The sequence below is a fragment of the Bos taurus genome, chromosome 19 (assembly GCF_002263795.3).
Source record: "Bos taurus isolate L1 Dominette 01449 registration number 42190680 breed Hereford chromosome 19, ARS-UCD2.0, whole genome shotgun sequence".
Taxonomy (NCBI): domain Eukaryota; kingdom Metazoa; phylum Chordata; class Mammalia; order Artiodactyla; family Bovidae; genus Bos; species Bos taurus.
Window position 1 is genome coordinate 21519816 of NC_037346.1, and position 19897 is coordinate 21539712.

The window sequence follows — 19897 nt, forward strand, 5'->3', positions numbered from 1 at the left end:
GTGAGTTAACTTAAGAGACATATGCTAACTAAAGAAATAATATAGATTATAGAAGATTGGGTAAACATCACGAAGATGACCGAGGAATGACTGGACTTGAAGGAATGCAGTTCTCAATCATAGTCATTCCTAAATCTGATAGTATCTCACATCTGTTTGACTGTCTTTGACCAAGGGAACCTAATTTTCTTAAAGTATTCTGACACAGAGATTTATTCTTTAAAGATTTTTTAAGACTTTTCGAATTTTGTTCTCATTTCTGTTTTTAAAATCTGTAAGGCAGCATTAACAGTAATCAAGTAAGGCAGCAATCAAGTAACTTGATTACTTACTGACTTTTTGATTCTGGTTTTCGACAGTTTGGGACAGAGTGCTGAATACCGTCACATTTGGTCCCTTGAAATCTCCAATAAGCCCAATGTATCTGAGCCTGAAGAACCAAAGATTCGTTTTGTTGCTGGTATCCATGGCAATGCTCCAGTTGGAACTGAACTTCTTTTGGCTCTGGCAGAATTTCTCTGTCTGAACTACAAAAAGAACCCAGCTGTTACACAAGTAAGAGAATAACCTGTTTTGACATGCTTTAAAAGGATAAAGCTCAATGGCTTACTGATTGTATACTGATACCAAGGCATCATTTTTTTAAATTTTAATTTCCTGTTAGATTTTTATACAGTGGTACTTCTAATGTCATTATAAACTTTACTCTTTAAAAATGGACCTTGGTATATAGTTGTTAATAGTGTCTATTATATTTCTTTGTATATATTAAGAGCCATAGAGGAAAAGAAAGAATAAAGATTTGCATTCAGTCCTCTATTCCTTTACCTTACCCTTCCATTCTTTACTCACAGTGATATACACTCTAATTGGAGGGACTTCCATTGCCAGTTATTTACAGTTAGGGTACTATATTGAAAAATGAGGTGGAAGAGAAATAGTTTTTCTTTTCATGTAATAAAGATGAAAGTATTGGATGCTAAGAGATTTTAGAAAAAGTGATACAGCAGTGCCAGCTTCAGTCATCCATGACTAGAGACTATACTGCTGGTCCAGAAGCTGCTCAGATTTATGAGTAAACAGCCTAGTTTCTGTGTTATGTTAGAGAAAGGAAGGAAAGAGTGCGCCTCTGTTTAGAACACTCACTAATTGGCAATGTCTGTATAGAACTTAGGAAAGGGAAAAGCAAGTAGTATTTGTTTAATACCTACTATGTTGTAGGTATTTTACATATATCATAATTTAATCCTCAACCCTGCAATTATGTTACCTCCATTTAATAGATGTGAAAACCGAGGCAGAGATATTAGATAACTTACAGGAGGTCACACAGCTGCTAAGTGGTAAAACTGGGATTTAAGCCCAAGTGTGTGTCACTGGAAAGCCTATGCTATTCTGTTTTACTCTACTGCCTCCACTGAGAGAAATTTGGAAAGAATTGATGTCATGATTAGGATCCCATGGTGTGGGATTAGGTGAAATGAACGTAAATCAGACTTGATCAAAAAACTTTGAAAAAAGGAGATCCCATTGACTTCTTTCTGTTTTCAGAGATTTTGTTGATGTTGTTGTTTCAAAATAGGAGATTACCTAGGAGAGTGGTTCTCAACCCTGTCTACACATTGAAAAATCTGGGAAGTTTCTAAAAATCTCAGTGGCTGGGCTCCATTCCCAGAAGCATCAATATTCCTTTAAAAGCTCCTCAGATTATTCTATTATTTGGCCACAATTGCTACCTACTGATCTTATGGTTATGAAAGGTACAACATCTACCATGAATTTCAAAACTCCTAGTTTATAAGATTTTGCCTCACTGGTCTAATTAGGCTTTAGATTGCGTTTCCCAGGTAGCTCACTGGTAAATAATCCACCTGCCGTGCAAGAAACAGGTTTGATCTCTGGGTGGGGAGATCCCCTGGAGAAGGAAATGGCAACCCACTCCAGTGGGTTGCCTGGAGAATCCCACGGACAGAGGAGACTCGTGGGCTACATTCCATGGGGTCGAAAAAGAGTCGGACACAGCTAAGCAACTAAACAACAACAATGCTTTAGATTGCCATTTGTTTTGAGCTAAGTGTCAGAATGGTCTGGAGACTTCAAAGAAACAAATACGTAACCAGAGACCTGTGGTTAACCCCAAACATATATACTTTAGGAAGAAAATCTCTCTCAGGGGAAAGATTCTAGAATAAATTAATTAAAGGATTGCAAATATATTTCAAGCTATTGACTGTTTTACCAGAACAAATAAACCAGGGATCACTTATTCTGATTCACTATTAGAAATATTTAGGATAAATTAAATGAGAAGTTCATGCCATAAATATAGGTATTAATACCTATGGATATGGATCATCTGAAGGAGAAATTATTTGGATTGACAAATATCCTACCCCATATTTCTTTGATATGCTGATTTCAACTCTTCTGTCTCATTGTTTCCAGATATACATTGATATTTGTCAACTAGAACATTATATGTTCTAGTTTTTAATCTGGAAATACCATATTGCCATTATTATTGACCTAAGCCAGCAAGTGGTCAGCAAACCTTTTCTGTAAAGGGTCATATAATATACATTTGGGGCTCTGTGGGTCAGATGTTCTGTGTTGCAGCTACTCAACTCTGCCATTGCAGAACAAAAAGTCACATGAATGGCAAGACTGTGTGCCAGTAAAACTTTATTTACAATAACAAGCATCAGGCTGGGTTTAGCCTATGTGTGTGGGTGCAGTCATGTCTGACTCTTTTGCAACGTTATGGACTGTAGACTGCCAGGCCTCTCTATCCATGGGATTTTCCAGGCAAGAATACTGAAGTGGGTTGCCGTTTCCTCCTCCAGGGGATTTTAGTCTATAGGCAGTGGTTTTTAAACCTTGATGTAAGTTATTGGGAGGTCTCTAGGAACATTAGTTGTATAGTTTTCGATTCTTTTTAAAATTTACTTGGAGCAAGAAAGAATTTTATTTATTTTTCAATTCTGCCTTTTAAATCTGTGTTTAAAACAAATAATGAAAACTTTCTGTTTGAGGCATGGCAAGGTTATCTTTTGATTTCACATAGAGCTAATAAACCCATTTATTTCTGTTTCTGTTTTAGTTGGTTGACAGGACTAGAATTGTGATTGTCCCTTCTCTAAATCCAGATGGGCGAGAGAAAGCACAAGAGAAAGACTGTACTTCCAAGACAGGACAGACAAATGCTCGTGGCAAAGACCTGGATACAGACTTCACAAGTAAGACTTATTTTTAGGCCATTAAAGTACTTTGCAGATAATTTTATTTCTCTTTGCTAGGAGATTGGTTGATCCTGTTATTTAAATGAGTAAGGGGTGCTTTCTTGTCTAGGATGTACAGTATAAATGAATAGAGACATCTTGAAAACTTTGCAGGTTTTCCTTGTTTTTCATTTGCAAAGGTAATTCAAGTTTTTTCTTCGAAATCCAATATTGGGGAGAAGTTTCCATCACTAGTCATACAGAGATGGATATTCTCTCTCTCTGTTCTCTTATATATGTGTACACACACACACACACACACACACACACACACGATGTATGTGTATGTTGATTTGAAGGGGCCTGTTTCATATTTACTTAAATATAAGGATCATCAGCTATACATATTCTGCAACTTTTTCTACTGGATACATCACTGATATCTGTCTATTTTAATACTTACAAATTTCTAACATTCTTATTAATGGCATTTTAGTATGCTATTAATGTATGGTAGTACCTTAATTTATTCAACAGTTTCCCTGCTGATGGACATTTAATTTCGTTCTAATTTTTTGTTCTTGCAAACAATACTGCAGAAAATTTCTGAAAAATCCTATTTTCTTTCAAAAACAGGTTTTCATTTTCTAAGAGAGGATATATCTATCTCTTTTTGTTTCCAGTAAGAATTTTCTTAAACTTGCTAAGAGTCATTGACCTTTCAACATTATCTAAAATATGTAAAACTCAAAATAACCTGCCTCCTAAGATATATCTTTGTTTCTTGAGATAGTGGCTTATGGTGTAATAAAGTATTTACAGATTTGTAAGTTAACCTTTTGACTATGTTCAAGTAGGGAATATTTTCTTAGCTGCTCATACTAAAAGTTTTAAAACTCGGTATTTTATGTTTGACTTTTCTGTTTTTTAGGTAATGCCTCCCAACCTGAGACTAAAGCCATCATTGAAAACTTGATTCAGAAACAGGACTTCAGTCTTTCTGTTGCTCTAGATGGTGGTTCAGTGCTAGTCACATACCCGTATGACAAGCCAGTGCAAACAGGTATGTAGAATTTTACTTTACATATATAGCATTTAAGCTTAGATAGGAAATTTCAAATTTCAATTAGGTAATGTCCCTTCTGAAACTTTTTAAAATGGTGAGCCTTTGAGCACACTGCATGAATAACCAGCCTAAGAAGACTGTACACCTGTCAACAGTTCAAACAGTTCCTTGTGGGAGGGAGCCTAGCTTTATTTAGTGTAGCCATCTTGTCACACCTGTTCAGTTCACTCCATAAGCATTTATGGAACAGTTATTATATCTGTAGATACTGGAAATACAAAAGTGAATAAGACACAGTGCTCGCCCCAAGAAATTCATATCATCTGACTGGTTCCAAATAGGAAAAGGAGTATGTCAAGGCTGTATATTGTCACCCTGCTTATTTAACTTATATGCAGAGTACATCATGAGAAACGCTGGGCTGGAAGAAGCACAAGCTGGAATCAAGATTGCTGGGAGAAATATCAATAACCTCAGATATGCAGATGACACCACCCTTATGGCAGAAAGTGAAGAGGAACTAAAAAGCCTCTTGATGAAAGTGAAAGAGGAGAGTGAAAAAGTTGGCTTAAAGCTCAACATTCAGAAAAGTAAGATCATGGCATCTGGTCCCATCACTTCATGGGAAATAGATGGGGAAACAGTGGAAACAGTGTCAGACTTTATTTTTGGGGACTCCAAAATCACTGCAGATGGTGATTGCAGCCATGAAATTAAAAGATGCTTACTCCTTGAAAGGAAAGTTATGACCAACCTAGATAGCATATTCAAAAGCAGAGCCATTACTTTGTTAACAAAGGTCCGTCTAGTCAAGGCTGTGGTTTTTCTAGTGGTCATGTATGGATGTGAGATTTGGACTGTGAAGAAAGCTGAGCACCGAAGAATTGATGCTTTTGAACTGTGGTGTTGGAGAAGACTCTTGAGAGTCCCTTGGACTGTAAGGAGATCCAACCAGTCCATTCTAAAGGAGATCAGTCCTGGGTGTTTTTTGGAAGGACTGATGCTAAAGCTGAAACTCCAGTACTTTGGCCACATCATGCGAAGAGTTGACTCATTGGAAAAGACTCTGATGCTGGGAGGGATTGGGGGCAGGAGGAGAAGGGGATGACAGAGGATGAGATGGCTGGATGCCATCACCGACTCGATGGACATGAGTTTGGGTGAACTCCAGGAGTTGGTGCTGCAATTCATTGGGTTGCAAAGAGTCGGACACGACTGAGCGACTGAACTGAACTGAACTGAACCAAACATTGAAAGTGAAAGTGAAAATTGCTCAGTTGTGTCCGACTCTTTGCAACCCCATGGACTATATATAGTCCATGGAATTCTCCAGGCAAGAATACTGGAGCAGTTGTCCTGCAACACAGACAGATTCTTTACCAGCAGAGCCACAAGGGAAACCCATGAATACTGGAGTGGGTAGTCTTTCCCTTATCCAGTGGATCTCCCTGACCCAGTAATCGAACCAGGGTCCTCCTGCATTGCAAGCGGATTCTTTACTAACTGAGCTACTAGGGAAGCAATGGTACTGAATTCCCCTCTCCTGCTTTAAACTGTGCCTGACTGATTGCACCTTGTGGGGAGTTAAACAGTTGCCTGTTGAATCTGCCTAAGGCCATTGTATGTGGAGATAATTTGTGTCGTTTTCAATACATTTTCAGGCTTACAAGGAATGTTGTAATTAGGCCACAGTTGCCTCCAAATGTAGTAAAACATACCGAAATAGGTTTGTGTTTTTCTGCAGTGACTTGTTAAATTCACAGTGCCTTTTAATATAAGAAAGTTGCTTCTCTCCTTGGTCAGATTATTCTGGGGTGAACAGACTAGAGTAGCTCAGTCGCTCATTTGTGTCCAAGTTTTTGCAACCCCATGGACTGCAGCACACCAGGCTTCCCTGTCCATCACCAACTCCCAGATTTTGCTCAAACTCATGACTATTGACTCGGTGATGCCATCCAACCATCTCATCCTCTGTCATCCCCTTCTCCTCCCACCTTCAGTCTTTCCCAGCATCAGGGTCTTTTCCAATGAGTCAGTTCTTCACATCATGTGGCCAAAGAATTGGAGTTTCATCTCAACATCAGTCCTTCCAATGAATATTCAGGACTGATTTCCTTTAGGATTGACTGGTTGGATCTCCTTGCAATCCAAGGGACTCTCAAGAGTCTTCTTCAACACCACAGTTCAAAAGCATCAATTCTTCAGTGCTTAGTTTTTTTTTATAGTCCAACTGTCACATCCGTACATGACTACTGGAAAAATCATATCTTTGACTAGATGTACCTTTGTTGGCAAAGTAATATCTCTGCTTTTTAATATGCTATCTAGGTTGGCCATAACTTTTCTTCCAAGGAGCAAGCTTCATGGCTGCAGTAACCATCTGCAGTGACTTTGGAGCCCAAGAAAATAAAGTCTGTCACTGTTTCCATTGTTTCCCTACCTATTTGCCATGAATTGATGGGACCAGATAACATGATCTTAGTTTTTTGAATGTTGAGTTTTAGGCCAGCTTTTTCACTCTCCTCTTTTACTTTCATCAAGAGGCTCTTTAGTTCCTCTTCACTTTCTGCCATAAGGGTGGTGTCATCTGCATATCTGAGGTTATTGATATTTCTCCCGGCAATCTTGATTCCAGCTTGTGCTTCATCCAGCCCAGCATGTCTCATGATGTACTCTGCATATAAGTTAAATAAGACAACATATAGCCTTGATGTACTCCTTTCCCTATTTGGGGTGAACAGAACTGTGGACTTAATTATAATAACTCCTTAATCAACTTCCTCGAGGCACAAGATTTACTCGAAGGAAAGGAATGTGATTTCTGTGTCCATGAAGTTGAACTTGGAGAAAAATCCTTTTGATTTCTCTGCTAACTTCTGAATTTTTCTTTTTGTAGTGGAAAACAAAGAGACTCTAAAGCATCTGGCATCTCTTTATGCAAATAACCATCCATCGATGCATATGGGTCAGCCCAGTTGCCCCAATAAGTCAGGTAGGTACTTTCCCTATGCTTTGTTACTGTTGTTGCTGTTTGGAGAGAGGAGGAGGACTTGCCTTATATGATCTTATTGACACTACATCTCTCAATGCTTTTATAGATGAGAATATTCCAGGAGGAGTAATGCGTGGAGCAGAATGGCACAGTCACCTGGGCAGCATGAAGGTATGTTTTATAGAATACAGTGAGAATGGGACTGTAAATACATACTGGACATGGAGTGAAAGAATAGGTGGCTTTTCTGATACAGTGAAGTGAATGAACTCTGCTCAGTACTCTCTAATAACCTAAATGGGTAAAGAATTTGTCAAATAAAAGATACATGTATATATAGAACTGAATCACTCTGCTGTATACATGAAACTAACACAATGTTGTTAATCAGCTATACTCCAATATAAAATAAAGATTTTTTTAAAGAGAAGCAGCCTAAGTTAGTTAGAAGATGAGGTGTAATGGAGAGCAACAGAGGATAAGAACGGAAAGAGAGTTTGAGGCTTTGAATGCTTTGTTTTAGTAAGGAATGGGAAGCCATTGAGCTTTTGAACAGGGATATGGTGACACGATCTGAGCTGTGCTATGGAAAAATCCATCTCTTAACAGTGGGTTAAGATGGTTTGGAGGAAGGAGAGACTGTGGTGCAGGGAGACTGGTTTAGAATAGCCTAGACAAGAACAACTGAAGGCCGAGATTAGAAAAGTGGCAATGGGAGTGGAATCAAGGGATGAAGTTTCAGAGATACTATAGAGGTGGAATTCACCAGAGTTGGCAAATTCTAGGTGATAGCAAGAAATGAAAGACAAAAGATTTCATATCCGTGTGATAAAATGAGTTATTGTCATTAACTGAATTGAATTAGGAAGAAGAATTTTGGTAGTTGGGGGAAGGTGGAAAGTTAGGTTTTGGAACTTGTCCACACAAGTAGTTCCTACCTAAATATTTGCCATATTGCTGTATGGTAGGCTTGAGCCTCCAGGTTGTGGGTGTCAGAGAGCAAGTACTTGTGCTTCTGCCTCTAAGAACTTTGAAAACAGCAGTAACAGCAATGAAGTTCCAGGATTTAAAGGGAAGCTGACACTCTGCATGTACTTTTCATTTATTCAACAAACCAAAACAACAACCCCTCTACCAACCAGGCACTGTAGGAAGCACTGGAGATGTAAAAATGAATTAGACATAACCCCTGGTCTTAAGAATTCTCTTAGGAGTAGATGTGTTTGTGACTGATCATAATACCAAGGGGTTTATTTATATTTGCTGTGAAATGCTTTACAGATTCTTTGTTTACATCAGCCAAGTTGTCTTTTTATTCCGTTCATCGCATTTGAGCATTACAAAGCCCCATTCTTACTTGTGCTTACTCATCTTCCTACATTTGTTTGTGAATTTTATATTCCAGGATTATAGTGTCACCTATGGCCACTGTCCGGAGATCACAGTGTATACAAGTTGCTGCTACTTTCCTAGTGCAGCACAGCTCCCTTCGTTGTGGGCAGAAAATAAGAAATCTCTTCTCAGCATGTTGGTGGAGGTGAGTAATCCTCTTTTAGAAGCAAACTGCCAGGAGTATGTTCAATGGAAACTTTTATCAAAACATTTTCTTCATCTCTTACCAAAATTTTTGTGTTATTGATTTTATTTTTTAATAATTTATTTTTATTTATCTATTTCTGGCTGTGCTGGGTCTTCATTGATGTGCAGGCTTTTCTCTAGTTGGGGCAAACAGAGACTCGTTTTCATTGCAGTGCTCGGGCTTCTCTCTGTGGGGGCTTCTCTTGTTGTGGAGCAGGGCTCTAGGGCATGTGGGCTCAGTGGTTGCGGCTCCCAGGCTCTAGAGCACAGGCTCTCAGTAGTTGTGGCATGGGGGCATAGTTGCTCTGCAGCATGTGGGATCTTCCCAGAGCAGGGCTCAAACCCATGTCTCTGACATTGACAGGTGGATTCTTTACCACTGAGCCACCAGGGAAGCTTCAATATTATTTAAGTGACGTAGAAAGGAGAGTTTTATTCCTTTTATATTGCCTAAATAGGTGCCATGAGTTCACATATCTGCTGTATGATGAGGTTAATTTAACCCTGTGAGATGTCGCAGGTTCTTCCATTGGAATATCACAGTGTTACTCCTGAGGTGGGAAGGAAAGCATTCAAGGCATAGGAGATTTGGGTTCTAACATTTTAGGCTTGACTATATCAGAGTCCTCTTTTCACTTATTTCCATCTCTGTGCCTCTGCAGCAGTGAATGAGTAGCAAACAAGGTCAGAGTTGGTGGGGAGGGAGGAATAAGCCAGCCTTCTGGAGGGTTTTTTTGGGGGGTTTATGTCATGTCTCAAGCTATTGCCCCTCAGATATCTGGCATCATGAAAATGTCGACTAAAAAATTATTCACAGCCTAAAAGTTGCAAGTTATGTTTCATTTGGTGAGAGCTTTTAGGACTTAAAGCCCAGGAGGCAGCATCTCCAGTAACCCTGAAAGAACTGCTCCAAGGAAGTTGGGGAGCAGCCAGGATATATAGGAGTTTTGCAACAAAGGGCAGGTAGTCTTAACACCAAAAGATTGTTGTTAATTAAAGAAAACCAGATATCTCAAGTTAAGGAAGTTAGCCATTTTCTGTACATGGGAAGATGCAAGAGTGCGAGCCCACTGAGATCATTCCTTTGATATGCACATCAGCTGTCTGGGGCCAGTATACTGAGTTTTCACATTCTGAGTTTTCTCAGGGCTCACCATGGGGAGTGGCTGCAGTCTGATGGCTGCTAGAAGGCAAGTATTCTTCTGCTTCCTAAGTCCCCTCAGGGCTTACCAGCTCACCATCTGCTGTGGCTATGGTCGCTGATGACTGTGGCATTCTTTGCTGATATGGCAGGCAATATTTCCATTTATCAAAAACACAAATTTATATTTTAAACATTTTTTTTCAGGTTCATAAGGGAGTTCATGGATTTGTTAAAGATAAGACTGGAAAACCAATCTCTAAAGCAGTCATTGTGCTCAATGAAGGAATAAAGGTACACACAAAAGACGGAGGTTATTTCCATGTACTGTTGGCCCCAGGTGTCCATAACATCAACGCCATTGCTGATGGGTATCAGCAACAACATTCACAGGTAAGAAACTCAACTTGAGTGGTATAACGTAAATTCTTGTTATTCATAATACTTCTAGAAACAGGAATATATATATGTTAGATACATATGTTAGTTGCCTAGTCGTGTCCAGCTCTTTGCGACCCTGTGGACTAGAGCCCACCAGACTCCTCTGTCCGTGGAATTCTCCAGGCAAAAATACTGAAGTGGGTTGCCATTTCCTTCTGCAGGGGGTCTTCCCAACCCAGGGATCAAACCCAGGTCTCAAACCCAGGTCTCCCACATTGCAGGCAGATTGTTTACTAGCTGAGCCACCAGGGAAGCCTAAGAACACTGGAATGGGAAGCCTATCCCTTCTCCAGGGGATCTTTCTGACCCAGAAGTCGAACCAGGGTCTTCTGCATTGCAGGCAGATTCTTTACCAGCTGAGCTACCAGGGATTAAACTTCTGTTTAACATTAAACTCTTGTTAGGAAGCTTGTGGACCATCTCCTGATTATGATAGTTATCTTTCTATCCTTTAGCAACAAAAGGAAATTTTTGTAGCATTTTGTATACTTTAGATGACAACCAGCCATCTCCTTGGTTTGCTGTAAAGGCCCTAGGAACATAGAGTGGATATAATATACCTTAAGTAAACTTTTTTCTCATTCTTGCACTTTATCTTCCCAGGTCTTCGTGCGTCATGACGCTGCAAGTTCTGTGGTAATAGTCTTTGACACAGATAACCGGATCTTTGGTTTGCCAAGGGAGCTTGTGGTAACTGTATCAGGTAAATTTTCGGTAGTCGAACTTAAAAACTCACCCTGACATTTCAGGTTGAGAATGGATCAGCTCCACAATCATTTGAACCTTCTCTACTGTCTCCTACCTAAACATGATTTTCCTAGAATACTTTCCTGGAATATTTTCCCATATGTTCTCACAGCTTGCCCCTTCCCCATTTTCTGGTCTGTACTCAAATGTCATCTCTACAGAGAGGCCTTCCTCCCTGATTACCCTAGCTAAAATAATACTCCTATCACTGTCTCTGCCTCACATGTTTGGGTTAAAATACTTCTCACTAGCTGCCATTACATTACATGTTTAGTCATTTATTTGTCTGTATCTGATCTCCCCAACTAAAACATGAGCTCTGGCAGGAAAGGGCTTTTCTCTGCCTCCCCAGTGCCTAGAACCATGGGTGGCATGTAGTGGGTCTTAAGGAAGAGCCACTTCACTGTTGGTTGAATGAATGACTTGCAAAGATCATTAAGTCCTTTGGACTTTGACTTATATTAGTTCTTTTTTTCCCATGATCCTGGAAGGAGGGAATATTTGTTTCCTCCAGGATTAATGTGCCATTGCTTGAATTACTGAAAGTTTAAGAAGGAAAAACTGTGGTAAAACAATAAATACTCTGCTGTATTGTATCTTTGGACACAAAGAACCTTGGTTTATTTCTAAGGAGAGCTTGAACCTGTTAGAAAATGACCAAGTTTTATTACAGGGTGTGTTAGGGAGAGATCCTTGGTTGAGAGAGAGTGATATTTTGGAAACATGAACCAGATAAAGCATGAATCATGAAGTGCTTAGAAAGACAGAAGCTGGGATCCAGTTTAAATCTGACTATGCCACCTATTTGCTATTGTGCCCTTAATTTTTATTATGATTTTATTAGTTGTATTTTATGGTCCTTAGACTCTTATTCTGATCAGATCAGATCAGATCAGATCAGTCGCTCAGTTGTGTCTGACTCTTTGCGACCCCATGAATCGCAGCACGCCAGGCCTCCCTGTCTATCACCAACTCCTGGAGTTCACTGAGACTCATGTCCATCGAGTCAGCGATGCCATCCAGCCATCTCATTCTCTGTCATCCCCTTCTCCTCCTGCCCCCAATCCCTCCCAGCATCAGAGTCTTATGTAAAAATATTTTACATAAATGAGGGATTTGGAATGAGATGAAAATTTACCGGAAAGGAAAAGTAGAAGTCATTGATTGATTTAAAAAAGCAGGTTGCACAGCATTGGCCATAGTTCTGCATTGTGGTAAAAGAAAAAAATATATTTGTATACATATACACATGCATGAAGGAAAATCCAGAAAAAATATGCACTAGGGTTGTTAAAAATGATCTCAGGATAATGGAAATGTGAGGAAGTAGAGTTTGGGGTTTGGGTTTTTAATATTTTGCTTATCTATAGTTTTCCAATTTTGTGCATAATACATGTTACTACTTCTATAATAATAAAAGGTTGTTTTTAAGTGCATGAAATAAATAAATGAAGGGAATATGCTAAAAAGTGCCATTGTAAGCAGCTGCTTATTTGCATCCTTCAGCTGGAGCTCCAGTCACATGATGGTTCTGTTTGACAGGTGCCACCATGTCGGCATTGATCCTAACAGCTTGCATTATCTGGTGCATCTGCTCAATCAAGTCTAACAGACACAAGGATGGCTTTCATCGGCTCAGGCAGCATCACGATGAGTATGAAGATGAAATTCGCATGATGTCAACTGGCTCCAAGAAGTCTCTCTTAAGCCACGAATTCCAGGACGAAACAGACACTGAGGAGGAAACATTATATTCCAGCAAACATTGAAACACACGCCTTGCATCTCTCCCAGCATAAGTACCAAGCAAAGTTACAGTTCTTTTTGGGAGACACTGCATCAAGGAGAGAGACTGTCTTGTTTCTTCAAAGAGCTTTGGGAAGTTAACTTGCTAAATTTGTATTCTCTGTGAATTTGGCTGCAGTTTTGAACTTCCCCTCCTTAAAGTACTCTTACCTTTAAAAAAAAAATCTGCTTTCTATTTATGCAGCAGAGATGGGACAGCCACTTCGTATTTCTTTTATAATTTAAGATGAGCTATTTGGAGCTTATGTTGCAACTGCACAAAGCCAACTAGTGGATGTTGTCTTTTGCACATCAGGTGGTTTACTAGTGGCTTTAGCTTTTTCTCTTTATTTTAAATGGCCAAAAGAATCCAGAAACATTAAGGCAGGGACAGCAGTCAGAATCTGACATAAAGCTTTAAAAACTCTTTTTTTTTTTTTTTAACCTATTGAGAAGTACTTCTCTCTAGTTATTGAATAGCTGGAGTTTCTCTTATTATTCAGGTTTAATGGAGGCTGAATTGATTTTGAAACTTATATAGAGCATTAGGAAATGAATAAATGTGCTTCTGTATTGGGCTTTCTACCTGTTCCAAGGCTAGATCAGAACTGGTGGGCTGTGCTCTAAGCACAGAGGATTTCTCTACCTCTCTTTAAGGTTTAGCAAAGTTCTAAACATCCCCATTTTAAGGGATAACTCATTGACTCTGTTGTAAAAAGATCTCAGTGTCCACTTGAGTAGAGCCAAGAAGGAGATCTAGCAAAAGCTAAAACTCGTGTTGCCTATCTTTTAACGCGGTAAAACCCACAGGTGCTGTTGCTTTTGTCTGTGAAGCACTAGTTTATTCGAGGAATGCCTAATTCTCTAATACTTCCTAAATTCGAACCTTTTTTCTATGTTGTACACTTAGGGTTTTCAGATGACCTGGCAATCGACAAGATCTGAATTCTACTGAAAATACCTGGAAGTATGGAAGAAACCTCCTTGCACATTCTTAACCTACATTTGAACACAAAATATCTACACTTCATGTGCAGCCCAGGCCGGCACCCTCTCATAGCATCCTGTTACTGAAATAGCTTGGCCAGCCTTATTCATAAAGGCCTCTGCAAGTGATTGGGTTCTTTGTCCTAATGTTTCATTTGGCAGTCTCTTCTTGATCAACCAATTCTGTTGAAAGTTCAGTTGAAAGCACTTAAATATGGCTCCCTCTATTAAAAAACAAACAAACATAAACACCATAGTGAGAAAGTATCATCTTCAGTGCCACTGAAGTTATTGCAAACGCCTAAAAGATTTGTATTTTACTGTGTCTGTGATATTATGCTACTCAATGGAAATGATGCTTTTGTGAGTATGAGTCTTACCAATGATCTAACAGTTTAATACCTTGGAATGTTTTAACGGCCAAGTTGCTGCTGAACTTGTACTAAATCAGGGGATCAAAAAACTTGCTCTCATCTTTTCAAGTTGAATTCTATATCATTCATGTATCAGTCATCCCAAAGCTTTCACATGGAATGGTTTACCACCCACCTAGGTCATTCAACCCAGTTTCCTGAGAAATGTACCCAAAGTATAGCTTTACGCAGAGAGATCTGGTTTAGCAGGAATAATGGTCATGACATTTATTGCTGAGTATCTGTAGTCTAATTTGGGTGGGTCAGGGTTAAGCCCTTCCGGTATTAACTCTGTTATCAACACAACTCTCAGTTTTGAGCCCTTGCCACCCTACTCTCAGTCCACCACATGCACAGAACAGAGGTCACGAGGTTCTGGAACTTAATGAAATATACATGATGTAGTTTCTTCTGATAATACTTTACATTTTCCTTAGGGGGATGATGTGGTGGCATTGCTCTTTTCAGCTTTATTTTTAAGAGTGCAAAGTCAGAAAACCCACGAAGGGCCTGTGAGTGGCTGGCTCCACTTGGAACAACTGCAGGTAGAAGGGAAACAAAGTTGACGAGACAACCTTCAACTTTATTAACGTTGGTCTTCACGAGAGGATGCCTTTTAAATTCATTTCTCTCTTGAATGAAACAGATCTTTCACTGTACATCACAGTGACTGGAGTCCATGCCTTTTCAGCATGTGTAAAATATTTTTAGAGATGAACATACAAATAGTTCTTTTAATAATGTTTCCTGAAAGGAAAGCCAAATTCTGCTATAAATCTTGAACCTCTAATGAATTTCTAAATGATGCATTGCTCTGGAATGCATAACAAAGGCCGTCTCAGCCTGTGTTACCTGTTAACATGAATGTACAGGATCATGACTACTAAGACTGTGTTCTCTGCCCTGCTTGGTCTTTTATTTGTGGATCTAATGTAATTAATATTAGACCACATTAACTGCTTAAGGCATTGAAGCCATACGGCATGGGGAATGCATTTCTTCAGTATTTCTCCTAGAGACTTTTCATTTCCCTGGAGTCATGGAGGCAAGTAAGTATCACAGTATTAAGAAATTTGCCCAAAACCTGAGTTGTGCCTTTTTTAACTCACAAGGCGGTTTTTTATTTTTTGTCCTGGTGATCAGTGTGTAAGCCTTCTTCCCTCGCAACTCCTTAATAAAAGCAAAGTGATTGAGTAGGTCATATTCAAAGTGTCTGCCTGTGTAAATGCACTTGTACTGATTATACAGTTCAATAAGAAGAACTCAAGTTAATTTCAGAAGGAAAGGCCCTTTGGTTTTGATGTATTTTGCTGAACATTTGAGTAGTGGTTGGGACCCCATCCAGTTGAGGAATGCTTACAATTCTCTTTGGAGGGAATGTGCTTTGGGACTTTGTCATCCTCCAGAAAGGAAACAGAATGTATATTTGGCCCAGTGTGATTGACTGGTTAACCTTTGGTAACTTTCACTGAATGAGATTTGCTGAATTAATGAGTATTGAACGTAAAACTATGAGTTGGCAAATAAATAAAAGGTAGTGCTGATAACTGAGCTTATTGTGTTTCTGAGCTAACACCAGGTTACTCAGTATAACCATGACCTGTTCTTCTATTTCCATTTATTCTCAACAGTAAATCATTTTATTTTCCTGTGGCCAGAAATGCACTTGTGCCAGGTTTTGTCCTTGCTGTATTAAAAGCTTTTTGGCTGCAAATGCCATCATAGTGCCCTACGTTATGGTTCTCCAGCAGAATCGTTTTTAAGAGTAGCAACTTTAATGTTACTACCAAAATTCCACTACGGTCAACGTTCAGTGATTTTCTAGCTAGCAAATTTTTGATAAGTATTTGGATTTCTGATTTGCTGTAATTAAAGCAGATTTGGGGGGTGTGATTAGAGCCCTTGATTAATGTCAGCTAAACTTGAATTTCCAGTTCAGGAAGAAATATTTCCCAATACCCAATTCTCCTGTTTTTAGCAATAATTCATGAATATTTCACTTGACTTTCAGAATATTATCCTAGTTGATTTTGATTTGGCAGAATCTATTGTGAAATTTGAAAACAGGCTACCATTTTGAGGCAGTTGGATATAAATTCTATAAATGTGTATGACTCTGGCTTTTATGAATGGCATACCATGAGTATGCAAGCTACATTCTCTGCCGGCCATGCTGCAGATTTTCTGGAGGTATGACATAGTGGTATTTTTCTACTCTCAGATTAAAAATCAACTTTTCACCTCTCCACTTTTTCAGAGTGACATTCCCCAGCTCCAGAACAATCTATAGCTATTTACATGAGGTGCCCAGGACTCCTTCATCTCAAGTGCTTCAGTCTTTGGTTTATTATCATGCACTGTGCCTTCAAAACGAAATTTTTAAAAGGGACTTTGAAGCTGAATAGTAGTTTAAAAAAAGTCAATCTGTGTAATTTATGTGAAATCTAACTGTAATGAGGTCCTTTCTGTTTTTTATATGTAAACAGATCTACTAATCCTGTATAAAGGTTATTTTATGATGTCTGTCTTTCTTTGTGTTTTGTCTCATAATCTTTTTTCAAAAGCAGTAGACCAGAAAAGGTTATTGTCTCAGTTCAAAAGTTATGGATTTAGTGTTTCTACCTTTTGAGGGGAAAAATAGTACCAAAGAATACAGGTTGTTAGCTGCAGAGTGTTTCTGTCTTCACGAATTGGCTTAACATAAAACTATGTTTCTGGAATAATTACATAATAGCCACAGGTCAGCTAGATTGATGTGTGAGTCTAGTCATTCCACAAGGAACATAATAAAACTGGCCATGGAAAGGTTTATGTATCCATCTCAAGCTTGCTTGTTCTAAATTTGGTTCTTTTCATAGATAAGCAGAGTTAGAGTAATATGTTCTGGCACTTTTAGACACAGTGGTAATGAACTTAAAAGCCCCTTTTCACTTAGCAATGATTTGTTGATACTGTTGCTCTAACAGGAATTGAGAAAACAAAGTTATATTAAAAAAAAAAAAAAAAGGGCTCTGCAGGAATTCACACTCCAGGCCAGAGAATAGAAATGGAAATAAGCTGTACTTCTCTTGTGACTGGTTCCTCTAAAAAAAAAAGAGTCTGCTATGGAAGCGGTACAACACAGAGTTGAGCACAGACTTCAGAGCTGAATCAGTCTCCCATTGACTCTTGGCTCTGCCACTTGCTTCCTCTGTGACTTTGTTTTCTACAAGCTTAACATTTTCTCAGTTTCTCTACTGGTTAAGGAATAATACCCGATAGAACTATAGTGGGAATGAAGCAAAATGATATTAGCAAAGGGCCCAACATTGTATGTGATTCAGAAATTGAATGACCTTGGTAACCAGTATCCTTTGCTGTTTTTGGATCACTTTGAAAGAAAGTTATTTTAATCACATATATGAACTAAAGATGGGTTTACAGGTGGCCTTTTTAATTTAGAAGAAATCCCTAGACATGAATACTAAAAATAAAAACTTCCATTATGTGGTTCCATAAGTTGTATGTAGCACGGCTTGTGCTGTGCTAAGTCACTTCAGTCGTGTCTGACTCTCCAACTCTATGGACTGGGTAGCCCACCAGGCTCTTCGGTCCATGGGATTCTTCTGGCAAGAATACTGGAGTGGGTTGCCGTGCCCTTCTCCAGGGGATTTTCTTGACTCAGGAACTGAACCTGCATCTCTAAAGTCTCCTGCATTGGCAGGCAGACTTTACCACTAGCGCCACCTGGGAATGGCAGTAAATTTTTAAATTATGCCCAATGCTTCATATTTGGTTTTAAGTAAAATTAGATTATACTTATGCTTACTCAGTGAAAACAGCCTTACTTAACTGCTGCGAGAAATGAACAGTAATGATGGTTCTCTGTTCCCCAATATTTGAAGTATTTTCCTGGATTTTTGGAGTTTTCTCAGAAAGAACAAGAACCTTTTGGTTTATGTCATAAACATTGAGGTGAACATCCAGATCACTGAAAACATCGGTGGCAGCTTAAGCTACCTGTCTCCCATTATTTCACTGGAAAATAATGCAAAAAACAAGAAGGAAAAAGTAAATATACTGAAACCTCAGTGTAAGTTGAAGCCAGAGAATTTCAAAACTCCAAACTAACAATAAGGTGAGAAAAATAACCAAATCTCAGCATGCACTCTCACCTGCCCTGCCCCAGCCCTAGCCCAGTACAAGGCTTTGTGGAGAAAGGCAGAAGAGGAATTTCAGCACTGGGCCTAAAGTTAGTGTAAAACTACTTCCAGAAAAGTCTTTCTGGAAGTGTATCTTAAGTCTGAATGGCCTAAAAAAGAAAACAAACATGTCCAAGCAGATCAGATCAGAGCACAAACCATACAGAATAGGCTTCGGAGTGAGTATAACTTAAAGGGGTCGAAAAGAGTCAAACACAACTTAAGTGACTGAACAATAACAAGAAACAACAATAACGAGTCAATCTTGGACGCACAGGAAAAAGGACAAAAGAAGAAGCACCCTTTGACAATTGGGTGATGAGAACAAAAAGAGAAAGAGGACAATTTAGAGTCCTGCAAGATAAATGAAAACTGGGCTTCCCCGGCGGCTCAGTGGTGGGGAATCTGCCTGCCAATGCAGGGGACACGGGTTCAATCCCTGGGCTGGAAAGATTCCACAAGCCACAGGGCAACTAAGCCTGTGAGCCACGATGACTGAGTCCACGTGCTGCAACTCCTGAAGCCTGAGTACCTAGAGCCTGTGCACCTCAACAAGAGAAGCCTCTGCAATGAGAAGCCCACACACCCCAACTCGAGAGGAGCCCCTGCTCACCCCAACTAGAGGAAGACTCAGCGCAGACAGAAATAAATTTTTTTTTAAAAGATAAAACCTGTCGAAGGATTGGAAAGTTACTAAAGTAACAAGGACTTAAGGGTCAAGACCCTAGCAGAGGGAGCTCAGAGGTGAACGTGATGAAGTTTTCACCTTAAGGCATCTGTTGACTCGTAAGTGGTAAGAGAGACACAGTAGCAGAGAACCCACACAGAAGCTTTAGGCAGGTAATGTGAGTTCAGCACCTGTCAAGGAAGGGGGCACTACTGGTCATCAGACTTTCAATTAGGACACTTGCATGACTACACATTATGAGTAGCAGTAATTACAAGTAACTGAAAACAGGCCAAATTTTACATAGAATCCCACTTGGTATTAGTCCCACCCCATACTGGAGTGAACTGATCTGCACCTACAGGAAGTACCTACAAGAAGCAGAAAATTGTGTGGAGGAAGATAACCCCTAGAGTCTCCTACGATTACTACAAATTTTAATCTATAATGTATAACATCCAATTTAAAGTTCCTTTTATTGTCCCATCTCAAATGATGAAAGATCAAGGAAAAAAATGGAAACACTGCCACAGAAGTCACAGATTTGTCAGTTACCAATCAGACTTTAAAATAATGGCAAGGAATAAATTCAAGAAAGTAAAACAAGATGGAATAATTTTAGCAGATAATTGTGCTAAGTCGCTCAGTCGTGTCCAACTCTTTGCGACCCTATGGACTATA

The 19897-nt window shown here is 39.3% G+C and overlaps 1 protein-coding gene across 1 annotated transcript in view; it reads left to right on the forward strand.

Annotated features, from left to right (window-relative positions):
* The window catches only part of CPD (carboxypeptidase D), a 72054-nt gene extending 55167 nt beyond the window's left edge, over window positions 1-16887 (forward strand). The window contains exons 13-21 of the mRNA XM_010815868.4: window positions 360-555; window positions 3101-3236; window positions 4150-4281; window positions 7181-7276; window positions 7383-7447; window positions 8682-8813; window positions 10203-10388; window positions 11040-11139; window positions 12726-16887. Coding sequence (XP_010814170.2) covers window positions 360-555; window positions 3101-3236; window positions 4150-4281; window positions 7181-7276; window positions 7383-7447; window positions 8682-8813; window positions 10203-10388; window positions 11040-11139; window positions 12726-12952 — 1270 coding nt within the window. The 3' untranslated portion in view covers window positions 12953-16887. The remainder of the gene's footprint in view (window positions 1-359; window positions 556-3100; window positions 3237-4149; window positions 4282-7180; window positions 7277-7382; window positions 7448-8681; window positions 8814-10202; window positions 10389-11039; window positions 11140-12725) is intronic.
* Window positions 16888-19897: the final 3010 nt, after the last annotated feature.